The 22,495-nt window shown below is 42.7% G+C and overlaps 1 protein-coding gene across 3 annotated transcripts in view; it reads left to right on the top strand.

The window, feature by feature from the left end:
- The window catches only part of cep112 (centrosomal protein 112), a 95,679-nt gene that overhangs the window by 37,033 nt on the left and 36,151 nt on the right, over window positions 1-22,495 (top strand). For all 3 annotated transcript variants that reach the window (XM_054607407.1, XM_054607406.1, XM_054607405.1), the window contains 4 exons: window positions 3,573-3,708; window positions 6,766-6,873; window positions 11,860-12,042; window positions 20,085-20,315. In XM_054607407.1, coding sequence (XP_054463382.1) covers window positions 3,573-3,708; window positions 6,766-6,873; window positions 11,860-12,042; window positions 20,085-20,315 — 658 coding nt within the window. The remainder of the gene's footprint in view (window positions 1-3,572; window positions 3,709-6,765; window positions 6,874-11,859; window positions 12,043-20,084; window positions 20,316-22,495) is intronic.

Genomic DNA, 22,495 nt, shown 5'->3' with positions numbered 1-22,495 from the left:
CCAGAGGCATCCACATGCAAGCGTGCATTCTAGTCTGTTTGTCAGTCTTTTCCATGCGCTGCTCCACCCACATCACAGCGTGTACCATCCTTAAATACTCTACTTACATGAAAAGAATATTTGCATAGGCAATTAGAGTTGCCTCTTTGTGCATTGACTTTAATGTGTGCTCTTGTATTACCTTGTCGTGTGTGTAAATGTTTGTATACAATAGGTTCCTTGTCTCTTTATATCCAGTGCTTGGTGAACACACACACACACACACACACACACACACACACACACACACACACACACACACACACACACACACACACACAGGCGGCACGTGGCGTTGTGTGGTCAGGGCAGTCCGGAAAAACGCCGGCATCCCTGCAGCCCTCCTGTCTGCCAGGCGGCTGCATGGCGGAAGCTCTTTCACCCATTTTTTCTAGCACAAACACTCCTCTCTGCTCGCCTTTCCTTCTTTTCCTCCCCTTTAAACAGCCGTTTAGGATTGAGGGATGAGAGGACTTCCTCTTTAGAGAAGGCACATCTTTAATTTGAGCCTCCTCTCCTTCCACTTTACTGACCAGAGATCCATTTAAAGCCAACGGGCCGCCCTGGCGCTGGCACCCCTCTCCTTCCCTTTACCCTCTCTGTTTCTCCCTGCCAGGCCTCCCTGACTCCATTTTTTTTCTCTCTCTCTCAGTCTTCTCATCTCACCGTCATTGCTCTGTTATTGATGGTGACACACTGTCTACCGCTCCAGTGACCACACCCGCACAGGGAAACACACACAGAGTTATTCTCGGGGGAGTCACTGAAGGTGCCATGCGGTTCACCTGCTCCCTTCAGCTTTAGAGAATAATACCATTCAATGTGTCACATACTCAGAACTAAGCTGCAGTGAATTTTTCCCGGTGTATCCTCAGAGGTATAGGCGCAGCTCCAACTTAGTCATAGTGCATTCCTTGAGTAGAGTTGTCAGTCACACACAGAGTTTGCGACATGAACAAAGGCACATAGACATGCATGTGCACGCACACACACACACACAAGCTCCGTTGGTTCACAAGCGAGACACACACCCAATTCATTTCTGCTCTGCCTTGGAAGTTTAAAAAAACTTGCTATTTCTGTGACATCCTCTTTTCCATCTTCCTCTCTTTCTGTCTTTTTTTCCATCTTAGTCTCCTCGTATCCTTTTGTGTCTGTCTGAGTCCGGAAGGCAGTCATGCAACAAGACTGATTAATAATTACAGAGTACACAAAATTGGGAGAGAGGGAGAAAAAAAACAACAATTTCTTTGTCGTTTGATGTCCGACATGAGAGAGACCAAAATTACAAAGAGACAGAACACTATAAAGAGGAGAGAAAGCTTGCACATTCCTCTTTCAATCCTCCGTGTTTATGTCCTCTGACTTTCTCCGTTTCCTTTTTCTTATATCTTTCTAAAGTTGTTGCTTTGGTTATGGGGAGTGATTAATCACTTAACAAAGATTGCAAACTTTGTGAAAGTGTGTACGTCCCGGCAAAGACCACAGTTCTCTCTGTAGATGTAGTTTGTTTTTGTAGGACGCATGTGTGTTCACAGCGCTACCTGCTATGCTTTCATCACTGTGTTAATGAAGCATGCCCCTCATGAATTGTAAAACACACACACACACACACACACACACACACACACACACACACACACACACACACACACACACACACACACACACACTCGCACTCTTGTCAGTCCTATAGATAACTGTGTAGAGAATGTGTGTGTCCTCCCCCACCACCAGCTGTGTGCCTGTTGTCATTTTTGTCATAGCTTTTCTTCTAATTGGTTTAAAGTCTCACCCACTGGCCCAAAAAATTCATTCTTCCTCCTTCTTGTCTGTCCACGGGGAATAATTAAACATACAATGAATGTTAATTTACAAGGGAGCAAGAGGCAAGCGCACCAAGACACAGCCACACACACACACACACACACACACACACACACACACACACACACACACACACACACACACACACACACACACACACACACACACACACACACACACACACACGGGGCTGCACACACCACACTGTCATATTCTCTCACAAACCATTGTCATCTTTTTGCACCAATCACAAGGAAGTTCTTGGAAGACTTCAGAGAATTTGAAGCCGCATAGCAGTTATGTCTCTGCAGCCCAGAAAAAATTGCTACACTTTTTGCTAAAGTTTCAGGTTCAACTGTAACATTATTTCCATGAACCACACATGAAAAGCTTTGATGGGGAGCTGAAAGTTCATCTAATTTTACAGATTGTAATCTGATTTTGTTACTAAGAGAAGAATAAAACAGCCTGTTGTGTCATTTTCTCTTCAAGATGGTTATGTAATGGATTTAGGAGTCTGCCAGCTTCTGACTCATAGCAAATCCAATATTAATATCATGTGACAAACAGTGGGAGTCTGTTAAATGTGTCAGATGTGAGCGCATGTTGACATGATTCAAATCATGTGTGTCATCATGCAGGACTACAGAGTTTCCTCATCAACTGTGGAAAAATAGGACAGACAATCATTTGTAGTTTTTAGTCAGCTAAAAGTAATGTTACTAAATGAGGTATCTTTTTATATGTCTGCTATTTTTGTTATATTTGTAAATCTTTTTTGGTGAACATAGGTTTAGGACATTAGTATGTGATCTCTGTCTGACTGTATATTTCACATTCACATTCATTCAAATTTACAAAAATATCGCCCTCATACTTCTAGCTTTGTCGTTCTTTCTTCCCTCTTTCCACCCACTCCTGTCCCCACACCCCTTGGTGGGTTGGTCTTGACAGCTGCTTGGTATTACTCTATATGATGTCGTGGGCCTCTTGGCTGGGCGCTGACAGCTCTCAGGATGAGGCTGTCCCTCTCAGTACGCTTGTCAATCCGTTCTGCCTGAAACTCTATGACCTGACGTTTGCCGGCAATAGCAGCAGCGTACCTGCATGGGAGACACAAGGTGTTTGAGGTGATAGACACTGAAGTATCTTCACTCTTCACGCTATTCTCTCATATGAAATAAGGCCGAAAATAACTAGAGACCAGGTTGCGATGGGATCACACTAGCCGCGGCATCAACTCCGGCCTATCTTCATCCTAATTTTGATCCCAACTAGACACCTGTTCTTTTTCTTGATTGCATCTTGCACGGTTGTGACAATATCACTATGACAAATCTGCCCACAGACAGGCAGAAATATGCAGTAAACACATGACAAAGTACTCAAATCTCTTCTGGTGTCATAACTGCTAGAGTAGGTGTCACCAGGACCACATTTCTCCATAAATACAAGGTTATAAGGTGAAACAATATGATACACATGCTGTGGCGGCTTGTAATATGAAGTCATATGAAATCTGATTTGAACTATTCTATTTGTTAAACATCGCTACATCCATCTTTCTATTTACTCTCTTTGTTTACTTTTTACTTTTACCAATTTTAAATAACTGTTTTGAAAAGGTCCCCTGTTGTCTTTTCAAAGCATATCTGGATTTCTTCATATAATCATTTTTCATGTTTGTGTGTGTTTTTGTTTTCAAGGGAGATGGAGAGCCAGCTGGACCGAGCCAGAGAGAGCCAAAGGCAGCAGATCCAGCAGGCAGATATGGCGCTGGAGCAGTTCAAGAAGCAGGTGGAGCTCAGCTCTGAGAAGACCTACGCTGACATGAAACTCCAGGTCCGATACACACATCCAACACGCACACACAAAGGCGTGATATCCATGCATGAACACCCCTATTATTTATGCATGCTGTACATCCAGTTAGCACATGTTTTGTTTCCTGTTGTGTTCCAAATCCAGATGCACTTTTACCCTCCTGTCTTTCATGTTTGCTTTACCACAAAGGGAGTGAGCTGTTTCACAAGTAGTAACCCAGACAATACACACACACACACACACACACACACACACACACACACACACACACACACACACACACACACACACACACACACACACACACACACATTTTTGTAGTTGCATAGACACAGCCTGACCACAGATGCAACAGGGCGCCACGCTGGCTGCACATGAATTCCTCCGTATGTCTCCCTCCCTCCCTCCCTCCCTTCTCACTTCTCCTATACTGAAAAACACAACATCATTTATCAACCCCGGGCCATTTCCACTCATTTAGTCATCCTCAATGAATGCCATGATTTTATAATCCTGCTCATTAAGCAGGTGCATTCGTTTCTCTCCCATCGCGCGTTGACCTCACTTCCTCTTAAGTGGGCGTGACGTGGGATGGTCGGGTTTCGATGGAGGACGGGTCACCAGCTTTAAGCAGCCAGACTAATTAGTACGTCGGGCCGGCCTCACGATCAGAACTCCACACCGCGTGGGCTGCTGCTCATCGGGAGAGTTCTCCAATCGATGCGTGCTCCGCTGTAAAAACCTCTGATGCTGTCTTACAAGACCGTTTGGTTATAGGCGTTTTTTTGGGCTATACTGTTTGCTGTATCGACGAGGCCGCACTGAATGTGGTCCTGAATGTTTTAAAGTTGCTGCATGTTGGGGAGATTAGCAAGTTTTAGTCGCTGATTAGTGAAGTTTTTCGACAAATCTGTATGTTGTAGTGTCAGAAAACTTTTTGTGTGGGAGTCGATTATGCATGATTGTTTGTGGGCACAACCTTTATTCCCCCAGAGTGAATTTAAAATGTTTAAATGAGGAAATGTGCTGCTTGCATCTCAACCCTAAAGAAGGCGGAGAAAGACACCCAAAAAACTGAGATGTTTGATCTTTGTATTCAAGACCTCTTAGAGAAAAAGCACACTATCTAAAAAGTGTTATTGACAGACAGAACGTTTCTCCTTGAATACATGTTTTTTTTCTACAGGGTGGTAAGTGATATCATCTTCTCTCGATGTTTGGAAAATGTCTGTAGTGCCGTATTTCCGCTCGTCTTTCTCCTCCTCTTTTCTCCTGTTCTCGTTTTTCCATCTCATGCTCGTTCCCTCTTTCTCCCATCGCGCCCCTGGCAGCCCGATCTCCAATCTGACTTTATCCTCAGCCCACATCAAAGCCAAGAGAGCAGCGGTCTCTTCTGCATCCCTGTCATCCTCCTACCCTTCTTCCTGCAAAGGCTTTAATGTCGTAGAAGTTTTTTTAACTCTCTCTTTTTATTCTTCCATCTTTTCCCCTCATCCTCGTCTCCCTCTCTCTGTCTGCAGACGGTGTTGTATCTAAATGGGTTATCTGTATCTCCCTCTGTCTTTCTCTCTCATTTTAAAATCTGTATCCCACTTTAAGACTGCTCTTAAAAGGAAAAGATGTGCCCTATTTTGGATTGAAGAAAGAAAAAAGAAGCACCACGCAGGAATCAAATCTCTGTTGCGTGCGTAGTTCAAAAGAGGCTTCAGCATTTTAAATGGATTAATCAAAACGCATTTAGCATTTCCTGAGCGTTACACACGGCATAGCCCAGATACAGAGGGCGTTTCAGTGAATTACATTTCCAATTGTTTTGATTATCGTCACCTGAACAGAAAATATGAAAGTGGTAGGCTGCATAAATAGCGTAAATATTGTTTTTTCAGAAATACTCGTGACTTTCTAACAGCATGTCTTTTACAGAGGCCTTTTACAGAGGCCTTTTACAGAGGCCTTTGAGTTGCAGTTATTTTCTTGCATTTCTGAATATGTGAAGATTTATGTGAACTACTGCATTACATATTTAATGTTAATTATAATATTATACTTTGATAAATAGCTCAATACATTGATGTGCTGTTATAACAATATCATTACGATAAGATTACATGTAAAAAAAAATTACAGCGGCATCACTCTCGCTCTGCTGCAGAGGCGTGACAGTGTTTTGCAGGTTCTGCACGTGTTGGACTTGTTGGACTTGTGCCGTGATAATGAGTGCATCAACTGTAACTAATGAAAAAATATTGAGCACAATTCTGAACAAAAAATGTGGGTCCAATCTACTGAAATATGAGATTTTGAGAAAGCAGATTATGTGGGGTTTGCAGCAATGTAAATGTATTTGTGTTTTTATTTTTTTACTATTATATAAACCTTGACAATGAGTCTAATACAGCTTAACGTACATAAATTATATTGGTATAACAAAAAAAAGTGACAATACAAAATGATAAAACAGGTTATACTTACTTTCACATTCACCCCAAGTTATCCATTTACGTGTTTACTTTCACTTTCGGTAAGTACAATATAACAGAAGACCATCTTTTCTAAATAAATGTTCCACCAAATATATATATAGTATAATGGAGAATACATATTAGTGAAAGTGTGTCCCCCAAAACTATCTGAAGCCTTCTTTTGACCATCTGAATTTAACCTTTCTGTTGATGTGTTTGAAATGACCCTGCCACTTGTTCTTCATGGGGAACTTCAGCCCTAGATGTTCTGTGTCTTATTCTAGATATTATGCTATTTGACTCTGCTCTCTTCAATTTAAAGGCAAGTAAACAGTAGATACCAGATCTCATAATATCTTTGACTAGTTTTTCTAAGAGCTCCTTCAGCGTTACATCTAAGTAATTCATCAGCAGCTCTACACACTCATTGTCCCCGGTTGTTTTATGCTCATGTTCTAGTCTCTTTATATTCCTTTCCAATTGTTTCTGGTTTTCGAATCATTGCCCATTTCAAACTATATTTCAATGCATTTACACAAACGTTTTATCATTTCTGTATATAAAAGTTGAGTCATTTTCAATCTTTTTGTTTTTATTCTTCCCATGGCTCCAGATGGAGAAGGTAGAGGAGGACCTGATCCGCTCCAAGTCCCTCAGGGAGAACCAGGCCAAAGAGTTCTCCCAGCAACTCGATGCCCTCAGACAGAAATACGAGCAGCAGGTCTGTACGAGTCTCTAAGTTTTGGATCCATCTGTCTACAGTGTGTTTGTCTACCTAAATCTGCACTGTGTAAAGTTTTTCTTGCTTCTCTTATGGTGATGAAGCCAGAGGAAAGAATTATTCTCTTGCTTCTCTCATCGTCATCATCATCATCACTTTATCTTTCTCTATTATCATGGAACACTTGGGCGGCTGGAGCCAACCAAAGGGCCTGACATTCATCATCTTATTCCTCCACATCTGTTCCACCTGATTAATTTCTCATGATAAGGGACACGCTTTAGATTAAGCTTGGATTGCAGCTCAATAAATATCTTAAACGTTGCCAATTGAAAACTAATGCAATCTGCATGGCAGACACTCGGCACCCTTATCTTCGCATCTCTGTCCCTCTTCTTCGATTAGGAGTCTAGAAACCATTTTCACTTCTCATTGAAATCCAGCCTGCTGATAGGAGGACGTTTCTCATACAGCACCGGATTCAATTAAACCACGGAAATGGATATTATCGGAGGCAGCCAGTGTCATTGTAGGCGACATGTAGCCAAGTTTATATTTCTATTACTTACATTTCACTTTAACCTCAGCGGGCGGGAAGTGAGATTTTTATCTCTATGTGTACATTTTAACAATGTCATTGATATTTAGCCATAAATGTACTCTTACCTAAAATCTAATCTTCCTGCTTAAGGCAGTGTTTAGAAAGTGTTATCCTCAGTTGCCTTTTTGTTTATTTTCTTTGTGTAGCCTGTGTTCAACTACAGTGAGTAATGCTCAAAGTAAATATTTTGTTCACTAGTAAATACATTAATTCATATTACAATGTTTATAAGATACAAAAGATGGCTTAAATGTCTTCACAATCAGGTGTAGTTTAATCAGGAGTACAACATCAGGTATAGTCAAACCTGTTAGTGTTGTTCAGGTATATTCATTCAGCCCTGCAGAGCAACTAATAATTGTACCATTTGACAAGACATTCATTTATCCCTAGATTGAAATAAAATAATAGATAATTTAAGTTCTTTAATTATTTCCAAATGAAGAAGATTTAAGAGACAACAGCAATAACACGTGTCTATTTCCTATTTCCCATCTGTATCCACAGCATGATTCATTCCCAGCGCTCACCCTGTCCGTTAATAAGCATGCTAACACTCATTTCCAGGCCAGATGAAGTTTACACCGCGTGTAATTTGCTGTAGATTCGCCGTAGAAGGATAGAAGGCCAGTGTTATATCCAAGGAGTGGAGAAATGGTTCCCCGTTATCGATTTGCTCCATGACTGAACACTTGGGTTTGTAATTATAATGAAGTATATGGGTTAAAAAAACACACTTTCAAAAAAGAGATTCATTCCACCAAAAACAATTCTAACCGGGGAAAGTGGGAAATGCATCTTTTAAGTTCTTTCTTCGAGCTTATACATTCATAGAAATCCAACAATGCTGCTTAAACCTTTAAACAGATCGCACGTATATCCAAAAGACATTTTAATGCCTCTTTAATGATCCGGTAACTGAGAATTTATCGTTGTCTTGAGTGCCAACTCCAGTGTATTGCTCTGAGGTATCATGAATACCATCTCATGTGAAAAACAGGGAGACAATCAAAGCGTTGCAGGAAATACTGAAGTGACGATTATCATCCGCTGCTACAGAGTGAGGGGGTGCGGTTGACAGTTGAAGCCGGCTACACAGGGTTAGCAGCTCATCGGGAAGGCTTTTGTCTTGAAGATAAAAACGTATAAAGACGAAAGGCTTTCCTTTGTGATGACATTGATGTGGGTGTTGGTGACATTAGCTACACAGTTAGAAGGGAAGAGAGAAAGAAAGGGAGAAAGAATGTCTGTACAAACGCAAAGACATGTGATTATTCATGAGTTACCAACAGCACAATCGTTTTATGTTATGTACGCAATCTGTTACTGTGTTTATGCACACACACACACACACACACACACACACACACACACACACACACACACACACACACGAGCATGACCACGGCCTACTTTGTGTGCAGCCGCTCACCCATGCGTCTGTGCATTGTGTCTCCACTCCGGAGAGATTGGTGTCACAAGATTGCACGGGTCAAGTTTGTCCATTCAGACGCTCACAAAAGAACATTCCCTCAAGGGCAACTTCAATGAGACGTTTAAAAAAAAAAAAAAAAAAAAAAAAAAAAAAGGGGAACTATGTATGAAGGAGTTGTTTTCCAGCCGACAGCTGGACGTCATAGTGTCTCTGCCTCATGACGCTGGAGTGACGTAGCGAGGTCAAATGGGCCGGTTTGGAGTCGTGACCTTGAGAGTTAAAGGAAACCTCGACAGTCTTCATCAGATGTCAGATTGGTAGAGTCGATAACAAAGGAGTCTTTAGTTTATAGACAAGTGTGTGAACGGGCTGTGCAAAGAGAGAAATACTTTCATCCAGCGCCGCTCACTGGCCGTCTTCAGTTCAAACCTTACAGTGAGCAGTAAGAGGCTTGTCTTTCCTCCATCTCTCCCGTCTTTCCCTCACCCGCCCCATCCTCCCCTGCTGAGACCAGACAGGGCTTTCTGTTCAACTCCCCTCTACACCCTCCTCTTTCCTCTTCCCTCCCAAACATTTCAGATTTTCCCTACCCAGGGGGCTGAAAGAATTACCTCACTGTCCTGTCTCAATGCAAGCAATGGGCACACACACGCACACACACACACACACACACACACACACACACACACACACACACACAGCCATGTCAGGCCGGGCTGACAGGAGTCGTGCTGTGCAGTAACACCCGGCCCGCTCTGTATCCGTGGCACCAAGCTGTGCTGTAAGCGACTCAGTCTTCCCTCATAAACGTCATGCCGGTCCCTTTAAGAACCGCAGCACCCAGCATCCTCCGCTGCACGCTGGCGCTCCGTGATGTCACAACCAGGCTCCTTGCTGGGTCTGCTCTCTTGTCATTTCTTCTCCGTCTTTTTTCTTTCTTCCTTTAGCTGTTTTTTTTCTCACAATGGATCTATCTTGCCCATTTCTTCATCGTCCTCGTTTCACCTCAGATCCCCTCTTTCCTCCAAAAAAACCCCCCCAATGACCCGAGACTGTAAACTGGAGCGAACAGTAAGCCACGATGTCCTACAGCGTGTCCTGCTGTCCTGCTGGGGAGTTCTCGAAGCGATCGCCTGCTTATCAGTCTGTCAGCTGTAACTTGTGTTCTGCTGTATGAATCTGACTCTCCCTGTGGGACAACGTATTCTGGCTGTGGATCTCATTTGTATCTATCTATTATGGAAAATGAAGGCGGTGCAAATTTGTCTGTCTGTGGAATTCCCCGTAGAAAAACATCAGCATCGCCAGTGGCAGCATGTGGAAGATGTTGCCCACATCCTGCATGGTGTTTGTCTAATGGATCTCTGTGGTGTTCTACTATGAACTGGAAAAAAATGTGAATGTGTGAGGTATTATGAGGGCGTTTGTGTGTCTGCAATGCCGTTATCTGAGCCGCAGAGATAAAACACATTTATATCCAGTTATAATTCGTCCCATTGCTCTTTTCAGAGGGCAAAGCTCTGTCAGAACCTGAGGGGTAGAATTCTTGGCTGCCAAAATGAAGTGTCTATTGTGGCCTTCCCCTCCTTGCTTGGGGCGGGATCCGGCTTCCTGTAGATAGCCAACCATTCATCACCTGCTCTGAATAGCGCCCAGCGTCCGAGGATAGGGCCGTGGATACAGCCAGCACCGGGCACAGAGGCCGTGGATCTCCTCTTCGCTGGCAGGCCAGGTAGGGTGCCGTCAAGCACAATGTGCAGGGGATTAGCTTCAAAGCAGGGAAGCCAATGGGCCCCAGGCCCCTGCTGTCCTTTCACGTCTCCGGCAGGGGCTGCACGGCGGGATGGTGCGGGGGTCACTGGTCCCCCCCGCCATGGGGGAGTGGGAAGGGAACAGAGCCTGGGAAAGGCTCGGGGGCTTGATGCTGGGAGCTCTGCTGCCAAGGCTCACCTCTCAGCAGGTGACTCCACTCGCTGTCGGGATGGAAATACAGACTTGCTTCAGCTGCCAGGACGATTAAGCCTTTAAGAAATGGGGCTTTGTGTCCCATTAAAAGTGTTATATTTTTCCTCTACTGTATTGTGTGTAGCTGGTTGTATGCTAGAAGGCTGGCGGTATTAGCATACCGCCAGCCTTCTTGTTGATCGGTGCATACCGCTCCTTGCTATATACTTCATGTATCCGCATTAGCAGCATTAACACCAATGATGGCAGCCTGGTGATTGTTTCTCGAGCATAATCCCATTAATTGTGAAAACATGGAGACAGATGTTGATTATTAATGGAATGAACGGATATTAAACTGGTTAAATGAATCCTGAGTTTATAATAACATGTAAAAGCGGTATCAAGACTCCTTAAGCATCTTCCCGGTTCTCCACAAAGTTTCGTCGATCCTTGCCTCCCTCTCTGGGTTTTTTTTCTTCTAAATGTGGGTTTATAATGATCATCATAGGCATCGCCTAAGCCGATTTTCGCATGCTGTCAGGCGCATAGCATGGGGCATCGGGTAGTCGCTGCAGCCAGATGGCTTACCCCTACCAGCTTGCATGCGTAGCCCAAACTAGCTGCTCTTTTATATGCCGATGGCAGAAAAGGGCGAGGGGGGACACGTTTGAAGGGAGAGAGGAGCGGGGACATTGAGGGCCGGTCCCGACAATTGGCAGCAGAGGTGGGAGGGCGGGGGGGGAGCAAGCCAGATGTAAACACATCACTTCATGTCTGACACTGTGAGGAAATCGGACAAACTTTTCTTGCTTTTTTCCCACCGCCAAACTACCAATTTCGCCCAAATTGGTCGGGTGTTCTAGATGAAGGCAAGTGGGTTTTAAGGGAATAGGACGAAGAAAGGATGAAGGGATCGGTGGATGGACAAGTTGTCATGACGACAGGATTGCCTCTGAGTGTGTGTTGGCTGATGAAGTCTCTCTTTGCCTGCTTGTCCAATCAGATGGCTGAGCAGCGCATGCAGCAGGAGCAGGAGAGGACGCGGCTACAGCAGCAGCACTGCGCGGAAAAGGACAGCCTGGTCCAGGAGCGCCAGTGGGAGGTGAGCAGCCTGGAGAGGCAGGCCAGGGCAGCCCTGCACCAGCACCAACAGCACACCCAGGAGTGGAGGAAGCGCGATGCCCAGGTAGGGGGTCTCCACTGATCCACGTTTGCGCACACACACACACATACATGCTGACCCACCGCTCTCCCGTGGACAACCATTTTGTATTTTGCCCATTGACGTTTTCCTGGGGTTTCAAAAGCACAGCGGGTTAAGACACTTTTTTTTTTTTTTTTTTTTTTTTTTTTATACTTGTAGCAAGACAGATATTGGGTTTGAATCATTTTATAAATTTCTTTGAATCCCGTACGGAAGATTTTAGATTTGCTATTTGAATAGAAATCTTTTTTTATTCGGGTAAAGAAAACATTGCGCGTACGAAAAAGTTTTAGAAAATGGATTAAACGGAAAAAAATCACACTTTCCCAACTTCCATTGTTGTTCTAATGCTTTTTTTTTTTTTTTTTTTTAAACAATTCGTTTATCGCCACAGGGTTTCGTGATAGAAGTGTAGGGACTTGAAATCCTGAAACCACAGGTAGCCAGATGAAGGAGAAGAAATCTGTTCTGTTGAGCGCCAAGCTTTTATTAAAAAACCCTGGGTCGAATTTTTCTTTTATTTTCCGCTGTACGATTGTGGACCAGCGACAAGCGCCCTGTACTCCCACCGAAGTGTATCTCTGCATGGCATTCTGCTCTCACCGCAGGTAGCCATCTCCCTCCGGAAAACACTGGTTATTCTCTTATTCCAGCTTTGACAGCCACAGTGAATGTATCACATTTGGGTCTATATTAATGGACGTCCCTGACACCTCCTCATACCCCTCGCTCAGCCTTTCGCCTCTCTCAAGCCTGGGCTAGCTGGGAGCTCTGTGGGAAGCCATTTGACAAACCAGCCCCCAACATGGGGGGTGTATTTGTCTCTCCCTGATGAAATGGACATTGTCAGCATGCAGACATTTTTTTTTATTTGCCATTTAGTGGAGAAAGGAATACAGTCATAGTCACAAAAAATGACTTGGGAAAAAATCCGACCTTACGTTTACAGTTTTTTTTTTCTTATTTCGTCATCACAAAAAAATTATAATTTACGACAATGAGGCGTTTAAGAGATCAATTCCGTTTACAACTAATAACAACAATTGAGTTTTTACCTTGAAAAGATGTTTACAAACACCATATCGAAAGTGAAAGCCCTTTCCTTCTCGTAAAATGCGGCAGTATTTGACTACTTAAGAGTCTCGACAAATTGCAAATTGTAATCTTTTTGTCTTAAATGTTTGTTTTTGTGTCCATGTTTCCATTATAGGTTTTAACAATGACACTAGAAGGGATACTCCCACTAAAACGACCCCCTGTTGCCAGCTCAAATGTCAAATATTCTGCCATTTGTTCGTCAGCTCTGTTACTCCGTGCTAGAAGTCATTTTATACTGACGTACCAGTATATGACTATACAGGCTGGCTTGTGTCACAGCAGTCTAAAACGTCTTTTTAAAAAAAAGCTTAAAGCTGTATAACACAAGGAAAAAGTCGTGTTTATTTTCCTTTTCATTCCCACTTAAATGTCCCCATGTCTAATATTTTTGGAAAATGCCTTTCACAGCCCCGATGACACCAGCTAGTGTGTTATTTGGGTTTCTGGTTACGCCGTCACAACAGGACATTTCAGCTGGTAACATGCTGTCCTACTCGTGTCAAAATGACGTGTAGTTTGACAAATCGTAGGATCTCAGGAGGTGACAGAAAACAAACTTCCCCAGTGCTCATCTCATATTCTCAGTTCCTGTTTGCTCGTGCAGCATTTTGAGCAGAGATCAGACGGCCGCCTAATGTCAGATGTTAAAGCGGCAGAAAAATCCAGATTTTCACTCGGGCCTTGGACGGGATTGGGAGGTTTTCTTAAAGTGGCGGGGATGTGAGCTGGTGTCACTTCCTGTGTGAGCACTGTTCTATGGATGTGCTGTTAAAAGGACAAGAAGCTGACACTCCGGCAGCAGATATGTATTAAAGATGAGTTTGTTTTTTTTACACTGAGCAGAGCCACTTATTATTAAACGCTTTAGCTTTACCAGAGTTGTTTACCCCTCTGTCCTGTCACACTGACAGCAATGTGGCCCCTCGATGGCAGCCTTTTTCTAAACACATAACACAGGGTTGGGAAAGTTGTGAAAATATGAATGTCATTTTGAAAAAAGAGCATTTACAGAAAAACATAGAGCACTTCCTGTAAAGCAAACGGCTTCTTTCCGTCTTTCATTTCTCTTGTGCTTCTTGAATTCTCAGGACTTTTCCAAAAAAACTCCCACCACATTGGTCAGATGGACAATATTTTATCATCAAGTGACATGTCAGCAACACCCAACCCTGATGCCTGCTGTGGCGATTGAACCCAGGCCTCATTATTTCTGCCTCTATCCGTCTCACACTTTCTCTCAGTTTTCCTGGAATCAGTGCAAAGGACAGTTGCAGCTCGGAAGTTGGCTAAGTGAACAGCAAATGTTAGTCACACACTCATAGGATGAGTAATTCCAACTCATCCCCTTTTGATGTGGCGGGACACTAATAAATAGCATTCATGTTTGAGTAGGAGAGCCAATGAGTCGTAGCAGCGGCTGGAAGGAAAAGTTAAAAACAAAATCACCAGAGTGTGCTATCCAAAATACTCTGGCTTCACCCACAGTGGAGCCGCTACACATTATTAGAGGCTATACGACCCATCTGTCGTGTACACGGGGCTTCTATTTGTCAACATTCATCTTCTCTTTTGCTGTTTGGTGCTTTAAATATTACACGTTTATGAATGAAAGCATCAGAATTAAGCCGCTCTATTCCAGACCTGTTGTGTGGTTGGCATCCCACCGACTCGGGGGGGATTAACTCTCTATTCCCAGCCTCGTGGACCTGCATGTTCGTCTGAAAGAATAAAGTATTTGTAAAATCGTTTTTTTTTTTTTTTTTAAATACCAGAGTATGAAAGGAAGCTTTCACTTGGCCGTCTGTCCAGGATGATGAAATGTCTTCTTGTTGGTTAAACGTGTTCTGTGCTGTTCTGTCAGCTGATCAATGCCCCCCAGGGGACCAGGGAGTTTTGTAGGCTGTTTTGGGAATCCATCACTGCTACACTCTCTAACACACCCTAATCCTGATGCAGTGGCCTGACCAACTACACATGGGGTGTTATCAGTATATTTAACAGAGGAAGCTTTCCTTGAAACTATTGTAGGACTTATTTCATATTCTCTATAAACTTAAGCCATTTTGGAGGATGTAAAGCTTCATTGTGTTATATGAAACAACTATTGAACATATTTTGCTATTGTTCTCATTATACTCCATTTTGTGTCTGTGATGCGTTCCAGTTGTTGAATAACGAACTAGGACAAGCATTATAAATTGATTTCAAGCCTTGTTCTTTTGTGCAAACAACAGAATTGTTTGTTCTATGCAAAAACCCATCATTCATATTTTTCTTTCCCACCGGCTCCTCCTCAAAACTAGGTATTATTTTCCCTGACTAATTATTTATTTTTCGAAAGGGAAGGTACACGCCATCTGGACTTCAAACAGCATCGGGGAGAGAGCGTGAGCCTTGTGAGGTCTTTCTTCTGGGCCGTGATGGACTAAATAATGATGCTGTCAATTTTTCAAAGCATTTCAATCCCAAGTACGTGATTAAGATGTGTCAAATGAAGAAGGGTGATGACAGACTGAGTTAAGCCAAGCTAAGAGGAAGTGGGATGAAGAAAACAAGGCAGATAGATAGACCAGTGTGCACATTGATTGTCTCAGCTCTTGTGTTTTATTTTTGCCATTTACCAAATGATTGGTCCCTGAGATCTGGTATCGTCAAGTGGATCCTGTCCTGTTGCTCAATGATTTCAATCAACGGATCTCACTGAGCTGTGTTGTCACTGGGTTTGTGATTCTTTGAATTATTTCATCATCATCTTCCCATGTGTTGAGTAGTCATGTTAGAACATAGCTGTTTTTTCTTGTTTTAGTCAGAATGATTGATCATGGGAGAAGTCATCAGTGACTCCTGATGCTCTGTGAAGAGTGGAGTGTTAGAACTTGTTCTCTTTCAAACCATGAAGCCATTTAGTATGTGCTTACATCACATTGTGGATCTCAGCCAGATGCATTTTTATCTGGCTGAGAACAGTAAATCATTAATTGCGACACTCTTACCTGTGTTTTTATATATTTATGGGATTCTAAACGCAGGCATTACTCACCCGTTAGGTTATTTTATTGGTTATTATTTGTCTGTTATATTGCCAACACGATATCAGTGCATTGTTCACATGATATATATACACACTGTGCCTTTAAGATTCACTTACATACAGCAAGGTTGCATATTTACCTGTTCCAGCGCACACAGTTTAACCTCATGACAACATTTGTTTCCTTTTACACAATAACCATTGTGTCAGCATGAGGGCCAGATGAAAGAAAAAACCCAGATAAGGTTAAGGAAATGTTTAGTGAACAGATAATGAAGAAATAATCTAACATTATGGGGAATAAACAGACTTGCTTTCTCACTGAGAGTTGGATCAGAAGCTACCACTCTGATCTCACTACACATGTGCAGTAACTATGGAGATAGGTACAGGAGCTGATTAGCCTAGCTTAGCATAAAGAGTGGAAGCAGGAAGAAACAGCTATCCTGGCTCTCTATAAAAAGTTTGTTTAATTAACACAAACTGAGCTCCATAGTTACTGCAAATACATGACGTGGTGGAAGTGGTATCACCTAACTCTCAGTAAAAGGTAAATAATAGTATTTCCCAAAATGTCAAACTATTTCTGCAGAATTAAAAACTTCTCAAAGTAGAAATAAATCTAGACATAAGTAAGGTTTATTAAATATGTCAACAAAGTTTAAGCTAAACATTTTGAACCTGTCATGCTAATGCAAACTATGTTTTCAGCAGTCATTTGAGTTGTCATAGCAGGAAAAGCACAGGTGCAACTACTGTAATAAGATTAATGAGTCTGCTCCCTTTCGGTTCCCCTCTGAGCCATGTCAGCAAGCCAACATGCACAATACCAGGGCCTGGCACTGCCAACATGATTACAGCTGTCATAAATGTTATTAGTTTCACCGGTGTTTGCCAAGTCATGATATCTGCTGAGAGAAAGGTTTTGCCTGTTCATAGTTATAGCAAGTTCATGTAATGCTTCTTTTTAAAGGGAAACATATCACTTTCCTTTTATGTTATTTCATCCTTAATGTCTGACAGTATTCCACAAACATTTTCCCAAATGAGCATACCAGTAGGAGTAATAAATAGTATTTTAGGAATAATGTTAAAGATGTACTGTATTTAATTTTCTGTTTTATCTGTTTGGTCAGAGGTGACTCTGATGCGATGAAGGAGTTCCTTCTTTTAGAAAACATGTGGACACTCTTCACCAAATCATCAACTGGTATTCTTCCTACAATGGAATATTGCATATTGTAGAATAGTGATAGGAGTGGCAGCTTTTGTTGTAGTTACAGTCAAACAAAGTTCACACCTCTAATTTTATAACCAGCACACCCTGGCTGTTCAGTCCATAAAGGCTGCTGCCTGAACAATCGCTAATAATAATACAGTTTGCAAGGAAAGTAGCACATGGATGGAAATGTCATGCCAGCGTGTCTGTGCAACAAGTCACATAAAAAAGCTTCATGGAGTCATTGTGGCAGAGGAGCTATTGTTGGTGTTTTTAACTTCTCTGTTTCTCACAAACATTTTAGCCATAAAGATCTACAGTAGATGATGAAGTCTCATTGCTTCTCATCTACATTTCATTTCATGTCTTTTTCTCTTTATTGAAACATAGAAAGTCCGTTAACTAGCGTTCTGTTGTTCTCCCAGTCTTTTGAGCTGACATTTATATTTGACCCGTTATATTTCATGTGACACTTCTATTGTCCCAGAGAGCTGCTTCATCACAAAGCTCCTCGACCGCATGCTAACATGTGTGCTGTTGGAAGTAGACTGTGCTCACATACTTCCAAAGGAGACGTGCTTTTTTTGGCCTCTTAAGTTTTTGAAGTGTCATTGCCAGTGCCTCTGTTCTGAGATTATACTCTAATTTATTAAAAAAGAGTTTTGGATGGCAGATCATCCACATTTGTTAAAGAGAGAATTATACATTAAAGGTTCTCCAGGGCTCAGATCCTTTTTTTTTTTTTTGGCTGCTCGTCCTTGAAGGCACAAGCGGAGCAGGGAGACGGCTAATGCTGAGAGACAGAGCAGTGGGACGTTAGAGATAGAGGATTGCATGTGTTTGTTTTTCTTTTTGCCTCATATTCTCCCTGAATGTGCTGCATGCCGTCGTACGTGTGTGACAGCTAAGACCATGTGTGGCTGTTTACGGTGTGTGTGTGTGTGTGTGTGTGTGTGTGTGTGTGTGTGTGTGTGTGTGTGTGTGTGTGTGTGTGTGTGTGTGTGTGTGTGTGTGTGTGTGTGTGTGTGTGTGTGTGTGTGTGTGTGCGCACAAGTGGATCTGGCTGTGTTACACTCTCTTTCCGACACTGGCACACACAGAGCCACAGCATCTGCCTGTTTTTTGGGGGTTTTTTTGTGACACTCCTTTGAAGTCTCTTTGATTCTCCCCAGTGCCCGCTAAAAAAGACTTCAGGCGCTTTCTGTCTGATTGCCTTAACTTGGCGTTGTCCTTGGATGCCCAGGCTTTTGAGGAGAGGGGAGGGGGATGGGGGGGGGGGGGGGGGGCAGGAGGCAGAGCACATAGTGCGAACCCAAGTAAGAAATAAACCAAGTAAACCAAGGAGAGTAATGAGGATGTGCAATAGATGGGGAATATGTGCAATAAGGGTAGGAAAGGGTGAAACACAGCCACCGCAATGCATCTTAGAGACACCTGCACCTCACCCAGATGGCTGTCTTCATTATTCACTTTTGTAAATTGTAGAGAACGATCATATTATACCAGTAAATGTAAAATGTGTGTTTTTGTCATTCTGTTTAAGGACAGTGAACATGTGATATAATATAAATATAACATAGATGGACCGTGTCATATCATAAATACACATACAGTTTGTCCTCATAATGAAGCCTGAAGTTTAAAATAATGTGAAATTCACATTAATAAAGAACGTATTTCAGTTTTGAGGTTGCAAACGATCAGTTTTGTCAAAACAGTAAGCTTATCTTTCTCTTTTTGGCATTTTTTTTTTTTTTGTTATTGTTTTTCAAAACTGTTGAGATGTAGGTTCACTGCATGTGTAAGACCGGTCCTATTTCTGGTGTTTCTGAGGCTGAGGGGTTGGGCTGATTAGCATTCATACTGTGTGTAATGTTGACGCTCACTGGCAGCATTATTAAAAGGCTCTTCTGGGTAAAGTCAAGGCTGAGAAATTCAAAAAGAGAGAGGTCAAGAAAAGGGGTCACGCCATCGCAGCAGCTACACACAAACACACACACAGAGGAAAACGGGTAAATGTAAGCGTTTTTTACGAAACTTTCCTGCGCTTAAATAAACCGTACAGGCACTTCCTCACACTTGGATACTGTGTCTCAATCTCTCTGCAGCATCTCTAAACTCATATCTATCAATGTACAGTATGATGCAGTGAATCGACATCTCTTGGCTACTCTCATTGGGTTATCAATTTATATTTGTTTCTCTATTTTCACCCACAGGGCACAAATTATACTTCTGCTTCTCTTGATCCCTCACATATTTGTCAGACAACATACCAGTCCGTGATCCTGCCAGAACATTGATAAGACATATGTCAGTGTCAGAAATGCATGAGTGAAGAATATGGCTGGAGGTTCTAATACATTGTCTTCATAAGTACATCAAATAAACACATTTGGGCATAAATCCATCTGGAGGGATACATGATAAACAAAAAAATAGATCTTGAGTTCGGTTCACTTCAGCCAAAATGATCAAAGTAGCCTTCATTATACAATAAATCTAACTGTAAAACAAACACGTTTCTATGTACCAATAAAGACAGTTTCTCTTCTCTCAACTGGAATATGAAATTTTAACCTAAGAGAATCTCAGAGCCACATGACATCAGCAGGACTATTGGTTAACATCACTTACCTAAAGTCCCTGTACGTCTCTGATTCCATCTCTTTCCAGACAATTTCCGATTTGGAAGCCCAGTTGTCCGGTCTTCACGATGAACTCCATGGAGCCCATGCAAAGCACAAGCAGCAACTGGCTGAGACGGCGTCGCTCCACGAGGACGAAAAACGAACGGCTTTCCTGGACAAAGAGGCATCCCTGGACCGGCTCCGCTCTGACATGGAGCGCATCCGTGGCGACCTTGAGGAAAGCCACCAGCGGGAGAAGGATGCTGCTCAGGAGAAGGTGGGTGAAGGGAAGGAGGGAAAAGGATGGGATATAGTCAGTTTCCAATAGGATGCTGTCTGCATAAATCACGTTACATCACTCTCTGTTGCCTGTGTGGATGAATGCCTGTTTGAACAACGGTTACATGAAAAATAACAGCTTCATTCGTTCGCTTGCAGAAACTAGCATAGAAAAGAGAATGTCTGAAATGGCCTATAAATACTGAATTAAGGAGGAAAAGATGGGAAAAGGTATAGAGGTTTCATTAACTCCTCCATACAGGAGATACTGCTGGAAGAGGCGTGGCTGTCTTTCAAGATCAAGATTATCAAGATTATTTTTTATGCATCTCCCACTGTCTCTCTGTATGTCTCCTTCTCCCTTCCATGTTTGTCAGAAGACATGTGAACAATGTTGTCATTATCAAGCCTTTATTTCTTATCCCTGTGGACGATGAAAACAGAACGTGTCAGTGTGTGTGTAGGTCTGGGACTAGTTGTATAGACCTTCTTATCCCGTTTAAGCCTTTTACAACCCCTCTCAATCACACATTCTCCCACGCCGTTGACAACAAGCTACCTTGCAAGATGAGTCCCTTGTCTTGACAGACGTTTGGACAGAAGGAGCCGTGGGGATCGAACTGATACAACCCACTCTGCCTGCTGAGCCACGGCCGGCTCCAGGGCAGGAAGGCTTGCTCGGCTTCACCACTGTAGCAAAGATGTGCTGCGACCTGCCTGACGTGTCTGTCATTCTTGTCGGTTGGTACATATCAGATCATCTTAGTGTTTGCACATCAAAGCTGGGGTTGAACCTGTGCATGTTTCCTCTCAGAGGCAACCGCAGTCTTTTTGAAAACACCACATAAAACCCAGAATATTATCATTACTGTGCCTCCTGGATCGTTAAACTTAAGGTAAAGTAGGGTATCTTCAGGTTGACCCTCTTACCATCATGGGATACACCGTTTTGACATGTACACACTAGTTAGGGGATTGGATTTAAGGGTGGGTCACGGAGTAGAAACTAGTGGAAACACAGCGTTTCAGTGGAGTCAACATCCAGCTTTGCTTTTTGCTATCTTAGTGAAACAGGAAGTACTTCAATGAGAACTTCTGAGGTTCCTTCCCTTTCTTGCTCTCTTTGCGTCTCATATTCGCTCCCCTCACCACTACAGAAACTGGACCCACGGCTGGGAAATCGCCCATAATCTTGTGCTGGTCTAGCAGGAAGCTGACCTAAGGTGGTGTTGATCAGAACCTAATCCCTCAGCAGGTCCCATCAAAGAGAGCATTTTTCATTAGACACCGTCCCACGCCAGCTGCACAGTATTAGCCCCGGAATGCAGGGACCTCCAAAGTACCCAGTCGGCCATTTTGGCTCCATATGGCACACAGAACCGGGGGTACTGAAGGGAGAGAGATCCGAGGGAGAGAGTGTGCTTATTACAGGCTAATCTTCATTTGAAGAAATCACGCTATTTCCTATCGGTCCCGTTTTTTCTTTTTTTCTTTTTGGATATGTGAAGGCTGTTTTGCAGCTAAAAGTTATTTATCTTTTTGGCTCACTCTAAGTCCTCTCTCTCTCTTCCCTTTTTTGTACGCAGGGGAAAAAATGACCCACAGTTGTCGGGGAATCTGGAGTGGATTCAAAGCAGTGATGCTGAATGTTGAACTTAGACTGATAACGCTATAAGCAATGTGCTAGTTTCACTTTTTATGAAAGAGATTAATGATTTCTCTCTGCTTTTTTGTCAGCTGAAAGTGCCACTTCTAAAAAAAAAAAAAAAAAAAAAAAAAAAAAAAAAAAAAAAAAAAAAAAAACACACCAAAGGTTGAACGTCTTGCTTTTTGGCTTTTTTTTCTACTTTCTAATCTGTCTCCAAATTTGACTTTCGCAGTGGGCAGGGAAAACTTTCACTACTGTGTTTTTTCCAAGTCGGATTGAAGTCAGCCAGCTCTCAGATCCATATTGACTCGTTCGCCTTTTTTTGTAAACTGAAAATTTCTCATTCTTTTGATGCAGACAGAAATGCTGTCCTCTGCAGTCCACCATCCTCTTGGAAGCAGAGCCTTGGCAGGACAGCTTTTCCTCCCTTTTTTTTTCAACACATCTCCCAGATCCTGGAAAAAAAGGGCCGGAGAAATCCATTAAATCCATGAATGGATTCCCATCAAAGACGCATGCGTTTAAGGCAG

This window comes from Anoplopoma fimbria, chromosome 11, assembly GCF_027596085.1.
Source record: "Anoplopoma fimbria isolate UVic2021 breed Golden Eagle Sablefish chromosome 11, Afim_UVic_2022, whole genome shotgun sequence".
Taxonomy (NCBI): Eukaryota; Metazoa; Chordata; class Actinopteri; order Perciformes; family Anoplopomatidae; genus Anoplopoma; species Anoplopoma fimbria.
This window is presented reverse-complemented; position numbering and strand designations above follow the sequence as displayed.